At 45.5% G+C, this 20,702-nt stretch overlaps 1 protein-coding gene across 1 annotated transcript in view; it reads left to right on the forward strand.

Moving 5' to 3' along the window:
- LOC134306076 (dynein axonemal heavy chain 8-like) overlaps positions 1–20,696 on the forward strand; it is a gene marked incomplete at both ends in the record, with an annotated part of 32,925 nt that extends 12,229 nt beyond the window's left edge. The window contains 38 exons of the mRNA XM_062990291.1: positions 22–253; positions 963–1,105; positions 1,196–1,330; positions 1,408–1,530; positions 2,371–2,584; positions 3,143–3,252; positions 3,329–3,492; positions 4,572–4,764; positions 4,997–5,119; positions 5,197–5,327; positions 5,414–5,567; positions 6,162–6,326; positions 6,479–6,705; positions 7,318–7,436; positions 7,520–7,623; positions 7,703–7,879; positions 8,693–8,860; positions 8,951–9,166; positions 9,690–9,827; positions 10,889–11,016; positions 11,093–11,264; positions 11,650–11,805; positions 11,887–12,042; positions 12,526–12,708; positions 12,796–12,901; positions 13,795–14,047; positions 14,126–14,316; positions 15,407–15,528; positions 15,875–15,993; positions 16,944–17,146; positions 17,225–17,298; positions 17,685–17,837; positions 17,933–18,088; positions 18,162–18,278; positions 18,804–18,905; positions 19,004–19,164; positions 20,315–20,471; positions 20,594–20,696. Of these exons, the coding sequence (XP_062846361.1) occupies positions 22–253; positions 963–1,105; positions 1,196–1,330; positions 1,408–1,530; positions 2,371–2,584; positions 3,143–3,252; positions 3,329–3,492; positions 4,572–4,764; positions 4,997–5,119; positions 5,197–5,327; positions 5,414–5,567; positions 6,162–6,326; positions 6,479–6,705; positions 7,318–7,436; positions 7,520–7,623; positions 7,703–7,879; positions 8,693–8,860; positions 8,951–9,166; positions 9,690–9,827; positions 10,889–11,016; positions 11,093–11,264; positions 11,650–11,805; positions 11,887–12,042; positions 12,526–12,708; positions 12,796–12,901; positions 13,795–14,047; positions 14,126–14,316; positions 15,407–15,528; positions 15,875–15,993; positions 16,944–17,146; positions 17,225–17,298; positions 17,685–17,837; positions 17,933–18,088; positions 18,162–18,278; positions 18,804–18,905; positions 19,004–19,164; positions 20,315–20,471; positions 20,594–20,696 (5,848 nt within the window). The remainder of the gene's footprint in view (positions 1–21; positions 254–962; positions 1,106–1,195; positions 1,331–1,407; positions 1,531–2,370; positions 2,585–3,142; positions 3,253–3,328; positions 3,493–4,571; positions 4,765–4,996; positions 5,120–5,196; positions 5,328–5,413; positions 5,568–6,161; positions 6,327–6,478; positions 6,706–7,317; positions 7,437–7,519; positions 7,624–7,702; positions 7,880–8,692; positions 8,861–8,950; positions 9,167–9,689; positions 9,828–10,888; positions 11,017–11,092; positions 11,265–11,649; positions 11,806–11,886; positions 12,043–12,525; positions 12,709–12,795; positions 12,902–13,794; positions 14,048–14,125; positions 14,317–15,406; positions 15,529–15,874; positions 15,994–16,943; positions 17,147–17,224; positions 17,299–17,684; positions 17,838–17,932; positions 18,089–18,161; positions 18,279–18,803; positions 18,906–19,003; positions 19,165–20,314; positions 20,472–20,593) is intronic.
- Between the last annotated feature and the right edge of the window lie 6 nt (positions 20,697–20,702).

The raw sequence follows: 20,702 nt of genomic DNA on the forward strand, positions 1-20,702 counted from the left end.
CCACCTGACGTGTGTGTCCAGTCGGTAAACCTGCTGGAGGGTCTGATTCCTCCTAAAGATGCTGGAGGCACGTTGAGCAGCGAGCACCTGGAGCGCCTCTTCGTGTTCTGCATGATGTGGAGTCTGGGAGCTCTGCTGGAACTGGATGACCGGGACAAGATGGAGCTGTTCGTTCGCTCTCATGAAAGCAAGCTTGACCTGCCACCGACAGAGCCTGGCCAGACCATGTTCGAGTACATGGTCAATCAGAACGGCAAGTTTACCACATCGACTTAATAAAGCTGGAGGCAACAGGTATTCCTGGTGTTTTTGGGACTGTGGGGTATTTTGGTGATTGGAATCGTGTCTCTGCTTCCGGAAGCAGATCAGGGAACAAACGACTGCGTCCAGCCTAATAAAAAATGAGCCCTCACTATTAGGGATGTAACGATGCACCACCAGACAGTTAAAAATCCATTCACATGTGTAACGATTCAAATCGGTTTACATGTACAGTATAATGAATCGATATTGACTTTAAGCAGCAGAGGGCGCTGGTGCTATTCACCTCGCCTGGTTGAAGTCACTACAGGGTTGCCAGGTTCAGAATGTATTTATGTGAGGATACTTTCTTTATTTGTATCATTTATGTATTTATTTAATGTGGGGTTTGTTTTAAAATTTCATTTCAGCTTTTTTACACAAAAAGGGAAACGTGCAGCATTGTTTTGCATAGTTTGCACCTACCTCAGAAATAAAAGGACTTTCATTATTTAGATAAATAAAAGATAAGCACAAATGCAGTATTTTTTATTTTTTTTTAAAGAGAATAATAAAAGGAAAATTTGTCTTCAATTTAATTTTGTTTAAAACAATCTGGAAAAATTCGTATCGTGAATCGCATCGTGGGTAGTGTATCGTTACATCCCTACTCATTATTGCTGATTATTTGCAGCCTATAAAGTGGATTTTTTTTATTTCAGGTGACTGGGATCACTGGAGTAAATACGTCGTGCAGTACGTCTACCCCACAGACTCGGCACCAGACTACACGTCCATTCTCGTTCCCAACGTGGACAACACCAGAACGAGCTTCCTGATTGAGGCCATCGCAAAACAGCGCAAGGTCGTCACATATCTAACTGCTGGAACACACGTGGACTGTGTGTCTCTGACCCTTGATTAGAAATTTTGTGTGTGTGTGTGTTGTGCTTAGGCTGTTCTCCTCACCGGTGAACAGGGGACTGCCAAGACGGTCATGATTAAGGCCTACACGAAGAAATACAACCCTGAGATGGATCTGTTCAAATCCATGAACTTCTCCTCCGCCACGGAGCCGATCATGTTCCAGGTGAAGGAAAGGAAGGAGATGCAGTAAAACTCACCATTACCGATGACTGATTCTGATTAACGCCGTTCTGATTACAGCGGGCAGTAGAGAGTTACATAGAGAAGCGGCTGGGCAGCACATACGGACCCCCCGGCAGACGGAGACTGACCGTTTTTATTGATGACATCAACATGCCTGTCGTCAATGAATGGGGAGATCAGGTCGGAAAATTAAACATCGATACAAATATACACCGATCAGCCATAACATTAAAACCACCTCACTGTCCATTTTATCAGCTCCACTGACCACATAGAAGCACTTTGTTTTTAACCTGCTTTCACCCTGTTTTACAATGGTCAGGACCCCCACAGAGCAGCTATTATTTAGGTGGTGGATCATTCTCAGCACTGCAGTGACACTGACATGGTGGTGGTGTGTTAGTGTGTGTTGTGCTGGTATGAGTGGATCAGACACAGCAGCACTGCTGGAGTTTTTAAACACCGTGTCCACTCACTGTCCACTCTATCAGACACTCCTACCTAGTCGGTCCACCTTGTAGATGTAAAGTCAGAGACGATCGCTCATCTATTGCTGCTGTTTGAGTCGCTCATCTTCTAGACCTTCATCAGCGGTCACAGGACGCCGCCCACGGGGCGCTCTTGGCTGGATATTTTTGGTTGGTGGACGATTCTCAGTCCAGCAGTGACAGTGAGGTGTTTTAAAACTCCAGCAGCGCCGCTGTGTCTGATCCACTCATACCTGCACACCACCACCATGTCAGTGTCACCATGAGAATCATCCACCACCTAAATAATACCTGCTCTGTGGGGGTCCTGACAAAGCATGTAGACAAACAGATGGACTACAGTCAGTAATTGTAGAACTGCAAAGTGCTTCTATATGGTAAGTGGAGCTGATAAAATGGACAGAGTGTAGAAACAAGGAGGTGGTTGGAGTTAAAGTCCAGTTTAATTGTTGTTTGTCCAGTAATGGTGATAAGAAGTGGAGGCCACACAGTCTATAAATAATCTGTAATATTTCATGTTTTTTTTCTGTAGATCACAAATGAAATAGTGCGTCAGACGATGGAGATGTCGGGCATGTACAGTCTGGATAAACCCGGTGATTTCACCACCATAACAGACGTTCAGATGATGGCCGCCATGATCCATCCCGGCGGTGGCAGGAACGATATTCCTCAGAGACTGAAGAGACAGTTCACAGTGTTTAACTGCACGCTTCCGGCCAACTCCTCCATCGACATGATCTTCGGTAATAATCACGTCGGTACTGCGCTCGGTCAGGAGTGAAATATGATGGGGTAACTGGATACGACTAGATTGGGAGGAACACTGGGGCAAAATGTGGGGATGTTTTGGTGTTTTTAGCTGCTTTACACTGATTGCTGATGTAACCGAGCGTCTTTAATGTTTACTGAGTCTATAAAGAAAGAAATCAACTGAACACAGACAAACTATTTAGAGCAGAAAACTTTACTGGTTTGTTCTTTTTGAGGTGCAGCACAGAGACGATCACGTGTGTAGAGAAACACACTTTTACATTCATTATGGATCCACAAAGGGACAAAATGCACTTAATACGTAAAACACACATCAAACACGGTCAGGTAGTGAAGTCTCGTAGGTTAATGTAATTACTGTAAGATTGCTAGGATGCCTTATACTGCACATTTCACGATCCGTGCTGTGATTTTCACGGTCTGAATTAGGCAGGACCTTAATTATTCATTATTAGTGGGTTCTGTCTTTCTTTTTCATGCCAAACCTTTGAAGCTGTTTCACAGAGAACTGACCAGTACTTTTCTATTAGGAATTATTGGCTGTGGATATTTCCATCAGTGTCGAGGATTTACACCAGAGATCTCTGACACTGTACAGCGTCTCGTACCCGCTTCCCGGATTCTCTGGCAATGGACCAAGGTAAAATGCATCGTTAGTAAAATGATCACTCCCTGTGAGGTGAAAGAGTCCAAACCTCTCCTGCACTGTGTTACAGGGGAAGATGTTGCCCACTCCATCAAAGTTTCACTACTTCTTCAACCTAAGAGATCTGTCCAGGATTTGGCAGGGCATGCTGAAGATCAGAGCAGAAGAGTGTGAGACAGTCGCCACCCTCCTGTCCTTGTTCAAGTGTGAATGCACTCGAGTCATCGCAGACCGGTAAGGTGTCTGTCTGGCTGTCTGTCTTTCTGTCTGTCTATCTATCTCTCTCTATCTATCTATCTATCTATTTGTCTATCTGTCCGTCCGTCTATCTATCTCTCTCTGTCTGTCTGTCTACCTGTCTGTCTATCTATCTGTCCGTCCGTCCGTCTATCTATCTCTCTCTGTCTGTCTATCTCTCTGTCTATCTATCTATCTATTTGTCTATCTGTCCGTCCGTCTATCTATCTCTCTCTGTCTGTCTATCTATCTATCTATCTATCTATCTAGGGTCTATCTATCTGTCTATCTATCTGTCTGTCTGTCTGTCTATCTATCTCTGTCTGTCTGTCTATCTATCTCTCTGTCTATCTATCTATCTATCTATCTATCTATTTGTCTATCTGTCCGTCCGTCTATCTATCTCTCTCTGTCTGTCTGTCTATCTATCTATCTATCTATCTATCTATCTATCTATCTATCTATCTATCCGTCCGTCTATCTATCTCTCTCTGTCTGTCTGTCTATCTCTCTGTCTATCTATCTATCTATTTGTCTATCTGTCCGTCCGTCTATCTATCTCTCTCTGTCTGTCTGTCTATCTATCTATCTATCTATCTATCTATCTATCTATCTATCTATCTATCTATCTATCTATCTATCTATCTATCTATCTATTTGTCTATCTGTCCGTCCGTCTATCTATCTCTCTCTGTCTGTCTGTCTATCTATCTATTTATCTATCTATCTATCTATCTATCTATCTATCTATCTATCTATCTATCTATCTATCTATCTATCTATCTATCTATCTATCTTTCTATTTGTCTGTCTATCTATCTCTCTGTCTGTCTGTCTATCTCTCTGTCTATCTATCTGTCTGTCTGTCTGTCTATCTATCTATCTATCTATCTATCTATCTATCTATCTATCTATCTATCTATCTATCTATCTATCTTTCTATTTGTCTGTCTATCTATCTCTCTGTCTGTCTGTCTATCTGTCTATCTATCTAGGGTCAATCTGTCTATCTATCTGTCTGTCTGTCTGTCTGTCTGTCTGTCTATCTATCTAATGACTAGCTGTGTGTATTCCAGGTTTGTGTGTGAGGAGGATAAGCACTGGTTCGAGAAGTCTATAGCCCAGGTCATTCAGGAACACGTGGATCCTGCTTTGGTGCCACACCTCCACCCCGACCCTTACTTTGTGGACTTCCTGAGAGAGGCTCCAGAGCCTACAGGAGAGGAGGCTGATGACGCCTGTCTCGACGCTCCCAAAATCTATGAACTGGTACGTTTATTTTAAAACATGGTCCTGACCTGGTCTCAGCTGGGCTGTAATGAGAGCTGATTAAATACACCAGCAGCTCCTGCTGTCTGCTCGAGGTTCCTCCAGGACATTGCATGATGCTCCATACACAGTAAAGCACCTGGCCGGTGTCACAGATCAGCCAGGCACATGTGGGAAGGGACGAGGGCTAGTATAAATCTTACACACATCACACTTCTGCTATATTTCCCAGGTGCCGGACTTCCAGTTCCTGTCGGAGAGACTGCGGTTCTATCAGAGCCAGTATAACGAGGCTGTTCGGGGCTCACATCTGGACCTGGTCTTCTTTACTGATGCCATGACCCACCTCATCAAGGTCAGTGTAAAGTTCTGACCACAGCTCAGCCTTTAAACCCAGAGTTTATAAAAACTGCTAGTTTCTCTCGGCCGCAGATCTCCCGCATCATCAGGACCGATGGAGGAAGCGCTCTGCTGGTGGGAGTGGGAGGGTCGGGCAAGCAAAGCCTTTCACGGCTCGCGTCGTACATCGCCGGTTACAGGATATTCCAGATTACACTCACTAGGTGAGACGGCGTAGTTCCCTGGGTTGAGTGATTTGCAGAATATCAGTGATTCTGCACTTTTTACATCTTTATCCTGTATCACTCAGAACCTATAACATCAGCAACCTGATGGATGACCTGAAAGTGCTGTTCAGAACGGCCGGCGCTGAAGGAAAAGGCGTCACGTTCATCTTCACGGACAACGAGATAAAAGACGAGGCCTTCCTAGAGTACCTTAACAATGTTTTGTCATCTGGAGAGGTGAAGCAGCTTCACTAATCACTAATAACTAAGTCCCTACCGATTCACGGACGTGAGAATGGCGCCATGGACCGTGAAATGAGCCGTTCCCCGTGTAATATGTAATTTGCTGTGAAATTTAAAATGTACGGTTTAGCGATTTACCATTTTTTATTCACGTGCAGTACAAATGCATCAAGATTACTGGTTAATCCGCACTGTGAGGCGCCCTAGTGTAACCGAGCGTCTTTAGAGTTTGATGATCACGTGTGTAGAGAAACACACTTTCGATTATGGAATCCACAAAGGGACAAAATGCGCTCATTATCAGCAAACAACATCACAGAAAAGTCTCTTACACTAGCAGTCCTACGGCAATTCAGTTTGCAATGAGTTAGTCAAAATGACCAAGATGTGGAACACGGACAAGAGCTTTAATATTTAAATTAATGACATTTTTAATTAATGACATAAATTAATGAAAGACTGTAAAGACGTCCGTAAAATGAAGCACATTTCCCAGTGAATTTAGTCGAGCCCTAGTAATACGGATCATTTCTGCGGAAGTAAAAACACACTGCACTTGATATTCACTTTCTCATGTTTCTCCTCTAGGTCTCGAACCTTTTTGCTCGTGATGAACTGGACGAGATAACACAGAATCTCATCCCCGTAATGAAAAAGGAGACGCCCCGAGTGCCGCCCACCTTTGATAATCTGTATGAATACTTCATCTCCCGGGCCAAAAAGAACCTCCATGTGGTGCTGTGTTTTTCCCCGGTGAGTCTCACCCCTCTGTTTGATGCTCTTCATTTTATTCTCTCAGAATGTGAGTCAGATTCACTCACAGTAAAAGAGCAGTTACAGAAATCGTTGTAATTTTAAGACTGAAGTGAATTAACACGCTTCATAATGTGGAATATTTTGATCAGGTGGGGGAGAAGTTCCGCTCCCGCTCTCTGAAGTTCCCCGGACTGATATCCGGATGCACCATGGACTGGTTCACCCCGTGGCCGAGTGAAGCCCTGATGGCCGTGTCCCAGTATTTCCTCTCGGACTTCCACATGGTCTGTTCGCCTGAGGTGAAGACTGCGGTGGTCCAGACTATGGCCGTCTATCACGACAGAGTCTCCTCCACCTGCGAGAGCTACTTTGAGAGGTACCGTACTGTACTTAGAGATACAGCCATGTTAGAGAACCTCAGTTTTATAGACACTAAGTCACCCAAACTAGTAAAGAGGGTCAAGACGAGGATCAAACCCAGGTCCTCGGGGCATATTTTGCTGCCTCATCAATCGAATCTCACAGTGATGACGTCTAACATTCATTTAAAGGGAATTTATTTAATGGGTTAAGGGCCTTGTTCAAGGGCCCAACAGTGGCTGCACGACAGAGCCTGGATTTGCATTGACAGTCATTGACTGGTAGCCCAAAGCTCTATCCACTAGGCTCCCACTGTCCCTTGTACCTTATATCAAGGGTTTAACCTATGCTGTTATCTTTTAACTTAACGGGCACAAATTCCCACAGGCATACTGTAATATCAGAGTCATTTGAAGCGCTTTATTAGAGAATCGGCTATTGTTCTAGCTAAACAGCTCATTGTCAGGTGTCCAGATACCTTTGGTCATACCAATTCCACTTATACCAAAAGGTATTCATGTATAATCGAGCTGAATTCATGAAATCTGTCCCTTTCTTTTGCTACAGATCAGGTTTTGTGGTCCAAAGTCTGGAATCAACCTTTCTGTTCCTCTTTCTTTTTATTCAGATTCAGACGAAGGGCCCACGTCACCCCGAAATCCTACCTGTCCTTCATCAATGGATACAAAACCCTCTATACAGAGAAGCACACCCACATCAACACTCTTGTTGAGCGCATGAATGTCGGTAGGGACAAGGCCAGTACATTTGTAATGTGTTTTGTGTGTGTACGAGTGTGTTTGAGTGATCAAGCCCTGCTCGTTTCCCAGGTCTAGCCAAGCTAATGGAAGCCAGCGAATCCGTCGCGCAGCTGTCCAGAGACCTGGTGGTGAAGGAGCAGGAGCTGGCGTTGGCCTCGGCCCGAGCCGACAAGGTACATCATTCGATCAGAACTGAGCAGAGCGTTTTCACTTTGCTAGATCGATCGTGAGCTCATGGACTTGGTCGTGCAGGTCCTCAAGGAGGTGACTGTGAGCGCCGAGGCCGCCTCTGTGGTCAAAAACGAGGTGCAGGTGGTGAAGGATAAAGCGCTGAAGATCGTGGAGGAAATCGAGAAGGAAAAAGGTGTGGCAGAGCTGAAGCTGCAGGCGGCTGAACCTGCACTCATGAAAGCTGAGGCGGCTTTAAACGTGAGTTCCAAAAACTGATGTAGCAGCTCAAAAGTATTTGGACACCTGACCATGGGCTTGTCAGACCTCCCATTTTAAAAACACACAGTGGCGTCTGATCTATTCAGCTAGAACGACAGCGGCTTTTCTAATAAAGCCTCTTTAAATGACTTTGAAATACAGAATGCCTGTGGGAATTTGTGCCCGTTCAGTCGAAAGATGACAGCGTTTGTATGGCTCGGCACATGAATTCGATAATTAAAAGAAGTGTCCAAATACTTTTGTACTATATATACAAACCTGAAGAAGTGAGATCCAAGAGTTACCTCTCTTTAAATTTTAATGACAGAAGAAACCTAAAATAGAAATAAGCAGGAAACGCTTATAGGTGCTTATAAAACGATTTCTGAAGCACAATGCTAAGTGAGACCCAACCTGCCACGCCCACACAGGCCGACAGAAAGCGTAGTTCTCTCTGAACTAAACTTCAAAGCATTTTCTGCGCCTCATTAAAGGTTCCTCACTACCTGAGAAGCACCGTCTAACAGCGTACCTCTGACTGACTGGCTTTGCCCTCTGAATTATTTGCTAGATCTCCTGCTAGCGCTCTCTAACTTTTGTCATTAACTCAGTTGATACAGGGTAGAGTCGTTCTGGGTCTTTGATTCTGTTTTATGAGTTGACTTGTTCGGTTCCCTGCCGAGTGTGTGTGGTTCTGTTTGTGTGGCCTGTCCTTTCTACCCTTGTCCTGTCCTGTTCACTGGAACGACTGTAGGATCTGAAACCACTATATCCTAGATTTGTAAATCGTTTTTGACCTCGTGTCTTTAACAGACCATCAAACCGGCCGATATCGCAACAGTGAGGAAACTGTCCAAGCCACCACATTTAATCATGAGAATTATGGACTGCTGTCTGCTTCTCTTCCGCAAGAAGCTGGACCCCGTCGTCATGGATCCAGAGAGGCACTGCCTTAAGCCCTCCTGGAGCGAAGCCATGAAGGTAAAATCCCTGAAACACCGTGCAGGACCTCACGAGATCTGATGGTTCTAATGAGACTAATGATACGAGTCTCCTCTCTTCACCCCTAAGCTGATGAGCGGCGGCGGCTTCCTGACGTCACTGCAGCAGTTTCCTAAGGACACGATAACCGAAGAGACGATGGAGCTGCTGGAGCCGTACTTCCAGATGGAGGATTACACGCTGGAGAACGCCAGTAAAGTGTGCGGAAACGTGGCGGGTCTGCTGTCCTGGACACAGGCTATGGCCACCTTCTTCAGCATCAACAAGGAGGTGCTGCCACTGAAGGTAAAACACGAGAGCCGGACCCACAGAAATCACTTCAAAATACATACGGTGGTTTATTAATCATGGATATATACAATCTATACGATTAAAAACTCAAAGATTAAAGGCTTTTCTTACAGGTCTCACTTTTGTGTGTTGTGTGATTATAAATATGGACATGCTGAGGCAGCAAGACTAAAATCACTGCCAGTCATTAGACTCCTAAATTGTGAGCTGGAGTGGTGCAGGGGGTTTGATTTTGGGCTACGATCGCAAATTTAATTTTCATTAACCTCGAGACAGGAATACCCTGAACTCGGTGCCAGTCCATTGCAGAGCAGGGTGCCAGTCCCAGATCTCAGCTGTGATGGGCGAGCGTAATATACGATACCCCTGCACCTAAATGTAACGTGTGATGTTCACTTCTGGTTCATCAGCGGCAAAAGCACATTCGTTACCAGCATCCCAACACACACACACACACACAAGACTCTTCTCTAACTTTATTAGTAACACTGGCATATCCTGCCTTCTTCCTACCCAGGCTAATCTCAGCGTTCAGGAGAACAGGCTAACGGCAGCTAATAAGGAACTGGCTAACGCTCAGGCCCAGCTGGATGAAAAGCAGGCAGAGCTGGACATGGTGCTGGCCAAATTCGAAGCAGCCATGAAGGAGAAGCAGGTACGTCCTCTTCTACTGGTGACTGGTGCATCATACATCAGTTTTAACTGTAGATACTGGGATTTTCATCTCAACAGATCAAGCACTCAGTGTGTGTATGTGTGTGTGTGTGTGTGTGTGTGTGTGTGAGCGCTTCCTACCTAATCAGTCCATCTACCTGCACTAAAATTCACTGTAGCCAATCAGACTGCAGTTACCACCTTAAATTTCCAGTCACCAGTCAGACTCCACTTCAGACACTCAACGTCAGTCGGTTCTGGGCGTGGCGTTGAGTTTTAAAGACGTTGAGTTTCGAGGTATTTTCCCCCATAAGGATGTTTGGGGAACCTGTTAATGCGTCCATGGTCCCGGTGAGCTGCAGATATTTTAGTCTCATGTAAAATAATGAGGTTGTTTTTGACTCTTAAACACTGAAAATAACACAAATATAATATAAACACACTGAAATACAATTACTAACTGTTAAAAATGCAATAAAAGCTGCACTTTAGCTTTACTTTATTGTTTTGTTATGCTTTTTAATGAGTGGAGAGAACTTATGAGCAGTAATAATGAAGAGAGGTTTAGTGTTTTTATGTTGTTCTTTTAATACATTAAGTTAAGAGTTTTAGACTCTGGGAGAAGCTGATTCTGATTCTCACCATTTCTCAGAAGCTGGAGCTGTAACACAAAGTGAAACAGGAAGGAGAATCATGTGGAGCTGTAACCCTGGATCTGACGCTTATTCCACACTAATGCAGATTCAGCTCATGTTCACATGACATCTTACCACACCGCTCAAGCCAAGCGCTGATCAAAGCACACGTTGAGTTTGAGGGAAACGTTGAGTTTAAGGGTACAAATTTCTCAAAGAAGGCCGTCGAGTTTCAGATTTTGAGTTTAGGGGACGTACAGTTACAAGGTACCACAGTACTAACATTAGCTGTTGATCCAAGTCCACATTCCCTAATACCCGGGGCCCAATCAGAGCATTTCGTGGCCTTTTTATTTCACAAATCACTGTGTGTGTAAACGTGCATCTAATGCTTACGAGACACTGGAATAACGTTAACTGTTTTCAGGATCTGCTGAACGACGCCGAATCGTGCAGAAATAAAATGCAGACGGCCTCCGCTCTGATCGACGGGCTGAGCGGGGAGAAAGTGCGCTGGACCGAGCAGAGCAGAGAGTTCACCTCACAGATCAGCAGGCAGGTTTCTCTCAGTCTCTCCACGGCTCCTGGGGTCGAACCGAGGTTCACGTGTCTGTCTCTGCTCTGCTCTCAGGCTGGTTGGAGACGTCCTGCAGCTGACCGGCTTCCTGTCCTACTGTGGTCCGTTCAACCAACAGTTCCGTAACATGCTGCTGAAGGAGATCTGGGAGGCCGAGCTCACGAAGAAGAACATTCCCTTCACTGAAAACCTGAACCTGATCTCCATGCTGGTGGACCAGCCCACAGTAGGATTTTATTTAACATCCTGGTCTTAATACCACCTACATGATGTGGGATTTAGTCCTAGATACTCAGTTCTGGTTACAGTGCTGGTACTGGTGCTTTATCTAAAGCGACTTAGAGTAGAGTGACAGTACAGTCTCAGCAATTAAGGGTTAAGGGCCTTGCTAAAGGGCCCAACAGCAGCAATCTGGCAAAGGTGGGGCTTGAACCAGCAAGCTTATGATTGGATGAATCCAAAACAAAACAGTAAATGTTCTGAGTGTAAAGAGAAGCCCTGATTAATCAGTAGTCAGTACTGATGCCTGATGAGAGTGGGATCAGTGAAGGCTGTTGATGGAATGTTGATGGAAGACCCTCACAGGTGGTATCTTCTCCCCCCTCGTTCAGATCAGCGAGTGGAATCTGCAGGGCCTTCCGGGTGATGACCTGTCGGTGCAGAACGGCATCATTGTCACCAAAGCTACCCGCTTCCCCCTCCTCATCGACCCCCAGACTCAGGGCAAGGCTTGGATCAAGAAGAAGGAGAAAGCCAACGAGCTCCAGGTCAGATCCGTGGCTCAGGCTAGCTAACGTCAGCACTAGGTACACGACATGATGCTAACGAACGCTCCGTATCGTTCCAAGGTCACGTCTCTGAATCACAAGTACTTCCGCACCCATCTGGAGGACAGCCTGTCCCTGGGTCGCCCTCTGCTCATCGAGGATGTACCCGAGGAGCTGGACCCAGCGCTGGATAACGTGCTGGAGAAGAACTTCATCAAGTCTGGATCCTCCTACAAGGTGAGCGTTACATTTACATTTCCGGAATTTAGCAAAAGCGACTTACAGTCTGAGCAATTGAGGGTTTAGGGCCTTGCTTAAGGGCCAAACAGTGGCAGTGGTAGGGTTTGAACCAGCGACCTTCTGCTTACTAGTCCAGTACCTTAACCACTTGGCTACAACCGCCCTACATGTCAATCATTTCTATCACATTTCATCCAAAGGCCCTTACAATTATGACTGAATACAGTTTGAGCATTTAAGGATTAAGGGCCTTGCTTAGGGGCCCAACAGTGGCAGCCTGGTGATGATGGGGCTTAAACAGACAACCGTATGATTACTAGTCCAGTACCTTAATCACTGAACTACCACTGCCCATGCATGTAAATAAATAAACAATGAATGGATTAATCACAGGGCAGATGTAGGTGGGTACCAGAGCTTTTACATCAGGACGTGCCTGCATATCCTGTTCAGTGTTAACCGAAACACTGCGTACGACAGGTTAAAGTCGGAGACAAAGAGATCGACGTGATGGACGGCTTCCAACTCTACATCGCCACCAAGCTGCCCAACCCGTCCTACACGCCCGAGGTCTGTGCCAAAACCTCCATCATCGACTTCACCGTGACCATGAAGGGCCTGGAGAACCAGCTGCTGGGCAGAGTCATCCTGACCGAGAAATACGTACGTCTGCACACGTTTCACGTCATCCCTTACATTCCTTTCAGTGATAAATAATGAGCCGGTCCATCACTGACTGATGTTACACAGGAACTGGAGGCTGAGAGGCTGAATCTGATGCAGGACGTCACGGCCAACAAGAGGAAGATGAAAGAGCTGGAGGATAATTTGCTTTACAAGCTCAGCACCACAAAAGGTGCGTATATAAGACCATACCAAAATAATAATTTAGTATTTAGTCATGAAGTCATGAGTATATTCATGTATTCATCTGTAACAGATCAGGTCTAACAACCGCTACTGTAACGTGGCGGAATGAATTTACCATGTCGGGCTTAGTGGGTAGCACTGTCGCCTCACAGCAAGAAGGTCCTGGGTTTGATCCCCAGGTAGAGCGGTCTGGGTCCTTTCTGTGTGGAGTTTGCATGTTCTCCCCATGCCTGCGTAGGTTTCCACCGGGAGCTCCGGTTTCCTCCCACAGTACAAAGACGTGCAAGTGAGGTGAACTGGAGATACAAAATTGTTCATGACTGTGTTTGATATTAAACCTGTGAACTGATGAATGAAGTGCGTCAAACATGATGTTAAAATCCTCATAAATAAATAAAGAGTCATGTCCTTCTGTGTTGCTATGCTGGCTGACAGAGGGGGCACGGAGGCGCAGATGATTGATGTGTCCAGCTCTCTGCTGGCATGGGAAACCAGCATGGTCTCAGCAATGAAAAGTTAAAAAGTTATTTATTTAATTTACTTTCTTTTCTTAGTTTTTTGGGAGTAAACTAACACGTCAACCAAGGAGTAGATCTGGCCCAAACAAGAAATACAGCTTATTTTTACCCAAGTATTTAGACTCAAAGTAAACTCAGACAAATGGTTGAGCAGACCATTAAAGGGTTAATAATGTGCTGACTGGACACAACTGTGATTCTTACAAATATCACAATTACCGGTTGAACTTGAGTAAACTTACTGGTCCATGTAGCACAAGGTCACCGTAAGTTATTTGAGTAAGTAATAAAGAAACTTTTAGAGGTCTTGTAAATGAAAATAGACTTGTTGTTTAGTCCACCCCCGTCTCTGTCTGTTCAGGCTCTCTGGTCGACGACGAGTCCATGATCGGGATCTTGAGAGTCACTAAGGAAACAGCAGCGGAGGTGAGCGAGAAGCTCAACGTGGCCACCGAGACGGAGACGAAGATCCTCGCCGCTCAGGAGGAGTACCGTCCCGCGGCGTCCCGCGGCAGCATCCTCTACTTCCTCATCACAGAGATGAGCATGGTCAACGTCATGTACCAGACCTCGCTCGCCCAGTTCCTCAGGATCTTCGACCTCTCCATGTCGAGGTGCCGTTAACCCCGCACCTCCATCTGTAACCACTTTATTATGAGTGCGTATTTTAATTATGAGTGAATCTTTTCCAGGTCAGAAAAAACCCCCCTGACCCAGAAGCGCATCGCTAACATCATCGACTGTCTGACGTACGAGGTGTTCAGATACACGGTCCGAGGCCTGTACGAGAATCACAAGTTCATCTTCACTCTGCTGCTGGCTCTCAAGATCGATCTGCAGAAGGGCAACATCAAGCACAGCGAGTTCCAGATTCTTATTAAAGGTGCCACCTGAGACAGAAAGCTACAGCACACGAGGGAATATTTATCCCTCTGTCTCTTTAACTTTCTAATTTAATGCCCTAAACTCATTTTTAACTCGCACAGGGCAAATTAACACTGTAAACACGGTAAAAACAACACAAAGCAGGCGATGCTGTCCTGACAGGATATAAAAGGAGCATTGATGAGTTCTTATAGAAGATTGTATGCAGTAGTAGACCTAGAGCTGAACTCTTTTGGAAGTAACATGTTTTCATTGCTGTAATGTTTAAACCTGACGATACTGTGACGGTATTGTAGGACCATTCCGCCGAATCGGTGCCATTTCTGTCCCCAGGAATCTTTAAAATGCATTTATATATTTATTTATTTATATTTATATATATATATATATAATATATATACTGTATATGCATTGTCTCCCTTTTTCTCCCAACTTTAAGTGCGAGAACGAAGCCAACCCACGCCCCCTCCGACACGTGGGCAGCAGCCGTATGCATCTCATCACCTACACTTTGACGAGTGCAGTGCGGATCAGCACTGTGTACGGAGAGACACACCCTGATCAGCGCACTCTCTCCCAGTCTCTGTGCAGGTGCCATCAATCAGTCAGCAGAGGTCGTAGTTGCATCAGTTATGAGAGAGTCCCTATCCGGGTTAATATCCCACCCCTATATGAACAACAGGCCAATCGTTGTCCATGTGGCTGCTCAGCCCAGCCGGCAGGCAGAGCCGAGACTCGATACGATGTATGTGAGATCCCAGCTCTGGTGTCCTAGCGCGTGTTTTTACCGCTGCGCCACCTGAGCGGCCTTAAAATGCATTTTTAATTAAGCAAAATATCCTGCACATTGATTTAATAACGAGTTCGGGAGATATAATTTAAAACGTTCATTAAAACTCCCTACAACACTGAAAAAGTAGTATTTCTTCATGTCCCCACTTTGACACGACAGCTTACAGTGAAATATAAGGATTAATGGTTGTGGATCCCTCTGATGTTTGGAGCCAGGTTCAGTTTATCAGAGCAGAACTGAGAACATTTCACAGTGATTGTTTATCTGAATTTTGTTTCACTCTCTCTGTTTAAAGGTGGTGCCGCCCTGGATCTCAAAGCTTGTCCTCGTAAACCCTTCCGCTGGATTCTGGACATGACATGGCTGAACCTGGTTGAGCTGAGCAAACTGCCCCAGTTCACCAACATCATGAGCCAGGTCAGTAACATCCTGTAAAATGTGCTTTATAATATAATAACTTCTAATGGCAAATTCACCAAAAAATGTGCAGATAGAAAAATGATTTAAACAAATATGAACACTTGTTTGAAAGCTGTGGTCAGAGCTCAGGGTCAGTCATTGTACCAAGAGATTTAAGGGCCCTACTAAAGGGATTTAAACTCACAGCCTTCCAGTTGATACCCAAAGCTTGCTTTTTACTCTGACACACTGTAGCCTATGAATAATGATGATTACACATTTGTGTTGAGTTTTATTGGCATACAGTTAATAAATAGTATTATTATATTGATGTTTATGCACACGTTCCTGTTCATACACAAAGGTGTCCCGGAATGAAAAGGGCTGGAAGGCGTGGTTCGATATGGACGCACCAGAGGACGCAGTGATTCCCGATGGTTATAATGATTCACTGGAGATCTTCCACAAATTACTGCTTATCAGGTACAATATCAGTCGTCTAAGGGTACGATTCTTCTCCCTCTGGCTGCTGCAAATTAATTTGATGCCAAAAGTTTTACATCAAGAGTTACATCAACTCAAGACATCATCAAAAAGCATCATCAGCCGTGCAATCATTGTAAAATTTAGCAGAATGCACCTCATTTTACTTGGAAGATGGGTCTGGGTCTGGATCAGGTCTGATTCTGTGTTTTAAGTAAATGGGCTCATTCAGATACATGAGCTCTGATTTGCTCATGATGGTTAATGCCATTACTCCAAACCAGAGAAAAGTTCAGCTCTCCTTACTCCTGATATTAATAATGTATTTATTTTTATGACTTCAGATGGGGTGACCTTAAAGATGCTGTAGATCTTAAATCTAAATCTACTTTTTTTATTTTCTCCCATTTTTCTCCCGATTTAGCATAGCAAATTAGTCTTCCACCGCTGGGGATCCCGACTGCGTCCGAGGAGGGTATATTCGCCTGTCCCATGCCCCCTCTGACGCGTGCACAGTCCCTTAACCCCTTCTTATTTGCCCACGCCTCAGTGGATTGGCACATGAGGCCGGATATCACGCGCCTCGGGCTACTTATCAGGGTCCTTACACAGCATCGAAGACCTCGCCTACTTTTTAGTCCCGTCTTTTCCCACACAACAGACTTCGATTGCCAATTTTGTCTCACATTTGTGCCCGCTAGAGTCCCAGCACTGGTGTGCTAGCGGAATATATCGCTGTGCCACCCGGGTGCCCTAAATCTACTTTTGTGATAGTTTCAGTGTTTATTAACAGAACCATTCATTAAATTGCTTTCTCAGTTAAAAAGAGGATGAAAATTAATCACCGCTTGTGATTAACCATGTGTGGATCATTACAGTATCAGCAGACCAGGACTTTTAAAGCACCACCATTGTGAATGAAGTGAATTTAAACAAATGTCATGTGACAGATCCTGGAGTCCAGATCGCACGCTGTCTCAGGCCAGGAGCTACGTAGGGCACGCATTGGGCGCGAGGTTCGCCCAGTCTGTTATTCTCAATCTGGAGGCAACGTGGGGGGAGAGCGACCCTCGTACCCCTCTGATCTGCTTCCTCTCCATGGGCTCGGATCCAACCAACCAGATAGAAGCTCTCTCCAAGAAACTCAGACTCGGTAATAAAGCCGTAACTAATTACAGTGGAGCAAAAAGTGGAGGACTGTTTTTTACTGTATGTTGGGTTGCTTGTTTAGAATGCAGAGCTATATCTATGGGACAGGGACAGGAAGTGCATGCGAGGAGGCTGGTGCAGATGTCCATCGCACAGGTACCAACACTACCTACAGAGACGTTTATTATATTCAGAAATTAAATCCTGTGTAAATAAGATTTAATCACACTAAAGATAAGTCTGAGAACTGGTATAGGGTACTGGGGTTCCAGTCTCAGTGATGCTATAGGCTGACAGGGTGTCTGCACATACATGATTGGCTGTGTCTGAGGGAGGAGGGATAGAAGGAAGTCCTTGCACCCAGTATGCGGTCTGTGAAACCGGACCTGCCGTGACCCTGACCTGGCATAGCCATGACTAAAGCATTTCTGTATGGAGCAAACATCAAGTCTTATTTAGAAGACCTTACAAACCTTCTTGTCATACATTCAGTTTAAAGCTCATCACCAGTAATTGTGTGTCTGACCGTCTGTGGTCCACAGGGAGGCTGGGTCCTGCTGCAGAACTGCCACCTGGGTCTGGAGTTCATGGACGAGCTGCTGGACACCGTGAGCACAGTGGAGAACGTTCATGAGAGCTTCAGGGTGTGGATCACCACGGAGCCACACGACCGCTTCTCCATCACGCTGCTGCAGGTAATGTAACATCATCAACAGGGGGGAAACTTGGGGGAAACCAGGGGGTCGAGGTCTCCGATCATCATCATCAAAGAATCTTCTTGTCGTTTTAGTCCTCCATCAAGTTCTCCAACGATCCTCCTCAGGGAGTGAAAGCCGGACTGAAGCGAACGTTCGTCGGGATCTCTCAGACTCAGCTGGACGTCAGCAACCTGCCCATGTGGAAGCCGCTGCTGTACAGCGTCGCGTTCTTGCACACGGTGGTGCAGGTAGGAACGACCTGGCGCTTACAGGATACGTGGTTTCCCAGAATTACACAGTCTTCACCTTTTTTTTACGCAGGAACGTCGCAAGTTCGGACCCCTGGGCTGGAATATTCCGTACGAGTTCAACTCGGCAGACTTCAGCTCCAGTGTGCAGTTCATCCAGAACCATTTGGATGAGTGCAGTCCCAAAAAGGTTCGGAATAATGTCTTACTTTGATAAAAAGTCTTTGGGTCTGTGTGAAACCGAGCTCTCTCTGTACATAGACGCGTTTCCCATCATTCTACACTCCCGAGAAGAGGGCGTGTCTAAATTCTTAGCTCCCTTAAAATGCTCCTACTGAGGCGCCTTAATTCTGAGTGATGATCTGACTGAGCGTCTCCTTAGCGCTGAAGGCAATCCCAGCATTCAGTGCGGCACAACTTTGCTCACAAAAAACTACAAACGTGGCGGATGAATCAATCCAGAGCAACTAACGGAGTTCCTTTGACATGTAAATAAATTCACATTGATGTTTAATTTGTATAAAGGTGCAGGAGTGACGTTTATTTGTAAATTCAGGCGTAGAGCGTCTAAATAATCTGATTATGAGCTCCATGTCTGATTAGAATGCTCTGTACTGAGGGAGCTGATCAGGTTTACAGTGGGGAGCGGGGCGGGTCACTAGGTTCAGTGTGTGTCCTTTGCTCGTGCTGACCAGTTTGGCTTGTTTATCTGCAGGGCGTGTCGTGGGACACCGTGCGCTACATGCTGGGAGAGGTGCAGTACGGAGGCAGAGTGACGGACGACTACGACAAACGACTTCTGAACTGTTTTGCACGAGTAACACACGACCCCCCCAACCTAATAATAAATATAATAACGTTAGCGTATGATGTACGAGAGACGTTTTTAATCGTAACCGCCGCTCTGATTACCAGGTGTGGTTCGGCGACCGGCTGTTCGAGCCCTCGTTCTGCTTCTACACCGACTACAATGTTCCCGTGTGTAAGACGGTGGAGGAATACCTGGAGTATATTCACACTCTGCCCTACGTCGACACCCCTCAAGTGTTCGGTCTGCATCCCAACGCTGATATCACGTAAGAGTCCATCAGAGCTGCTCACACACACTCACACTCTCACCTGAACACAACACCTCACTCTCCACCCAGAAACCCCAAGAAAACTTTAAGGAATTATGTGCTTCATCTTTGCAGCAACAGTTTAGGGAAGGCCCTTTTTTGTTCCAGCATAACCCTACTAAACTTAATAACCTCACAATGAAGTTAAATGTCTTAATAATAAAATAACGACGTGGGTTTTACTCTCACATTTACACCGATCAGGCATAACATTAAAACCACCTCCTTGTTTCTACACTCACTGTCCATGTTATCAGCTCCACTTACCATATAGTAGTCCATCTGTTTCTCTGCATGCTTTGTTAACCCCTTTCACCCTGTTCTTCAATGGTCAGGACCCCCACAGGACCACCACAGCGCAGGTATTATTTAGGTGGTGGATCATTCTCAGGACTGTGTTTGTTGTGCTGGTATGAGTGGATCAGACACAGCAGCGCTGCTGGAGTTTTTAAACACCTCACTGTCACTGCTGGACTAAGAATAGTCCACCAACCAAAAATATTCAGCCAAGAGCGCCCCGTGGGCGGCGTCCTGTGACCGCTGATGAAGGTCTAGAAGATGAGCGACTCAAACAGCAGCAATAGATGAGCGATCGTCTCTGACTTTACATCTACAAGGTGGACCGACTAGGTAGGAGTGTCTGATAGAGTGGACAGTGAGTGGACACGGTGTTTAAAAACTCCAGCAGCGCTGCTGTGTCTGATCCACTCATACCAGCACAACACACACTAACACACCACCACCATGTCAGTGTCACTGCAGTGCTGAGAATCATCCACCACCTAAATAATACCTGCTCTGTGGTGGTCCTGACCATTGAAGAACAGCATAAAAGGACTACAGTCAGTAATTGTAGAACTACAAAGTGCTTCTATATGGTAAGTGGAGCTGATAACATGGACAGTGAGGGTAGAAACAAGGAGGTGGTTTTAATGTTATGGCTGATCGGTGTACGTCTACGCTTACAACTGTGACCGAACACAGTTCAAGCCATTAAGGTCTAAGGGCCTCGTTTAGGAGCCCAAACCAGCAATCCTCTGTTTACTAGTTACTGGTAAGTTGTGAGGATAATTGTCTTTGTTAAATGCTAGAAATGAACTTCTGACAGGTATCAGGGTAACACCTCAGCCGAAGTCCTGGACACCATCACAAACATCCAGCCTAAAGAGAGCGCCGGAGGTTCAGGAGAGACGCGAGAGTCGATCGTCTACCGCCTCGCCCAGGACATGCTGGATAAACTCCCTCCCAACTACGTACCTCATGAGGTATAAGAGTGTTTAACAGTGCCGTTTACTTTATAAAGAAATGAATTTATAAGTGGTGCTTATTAAATTACAGCCACGCTTAAATGTCCCCGATTAATAATCTGTGTAACATCACTGACCAGGTGAAAGCCAGGCTGGTGAAAATGGGAGCCCTGACCTCCATGAACATCTTCCTGAGGCAGGAGATCGACCGCATGCAGAGGGTCATCAGCGTGGTCCGGACTAGCTTGA

The sequence above is a fragment of the Trichomycterus rosablanca genome, unplaced genomic scaffold (assembly GCF_030014385.1).
Source record: "Trichomycterus rosablanca isolate fTriRos1 unplaced genomic scaffold, fTriRos1.hap1 scaffold_186, whole genome shotgun sequence".
NCBI classification, from domain to species: Eukaryota; Metazoa; Chordata; class Actinopteri; order Siluriformes; family Trichomycteridae; genus Trichomycterus; species Trichomycterus rosablanca.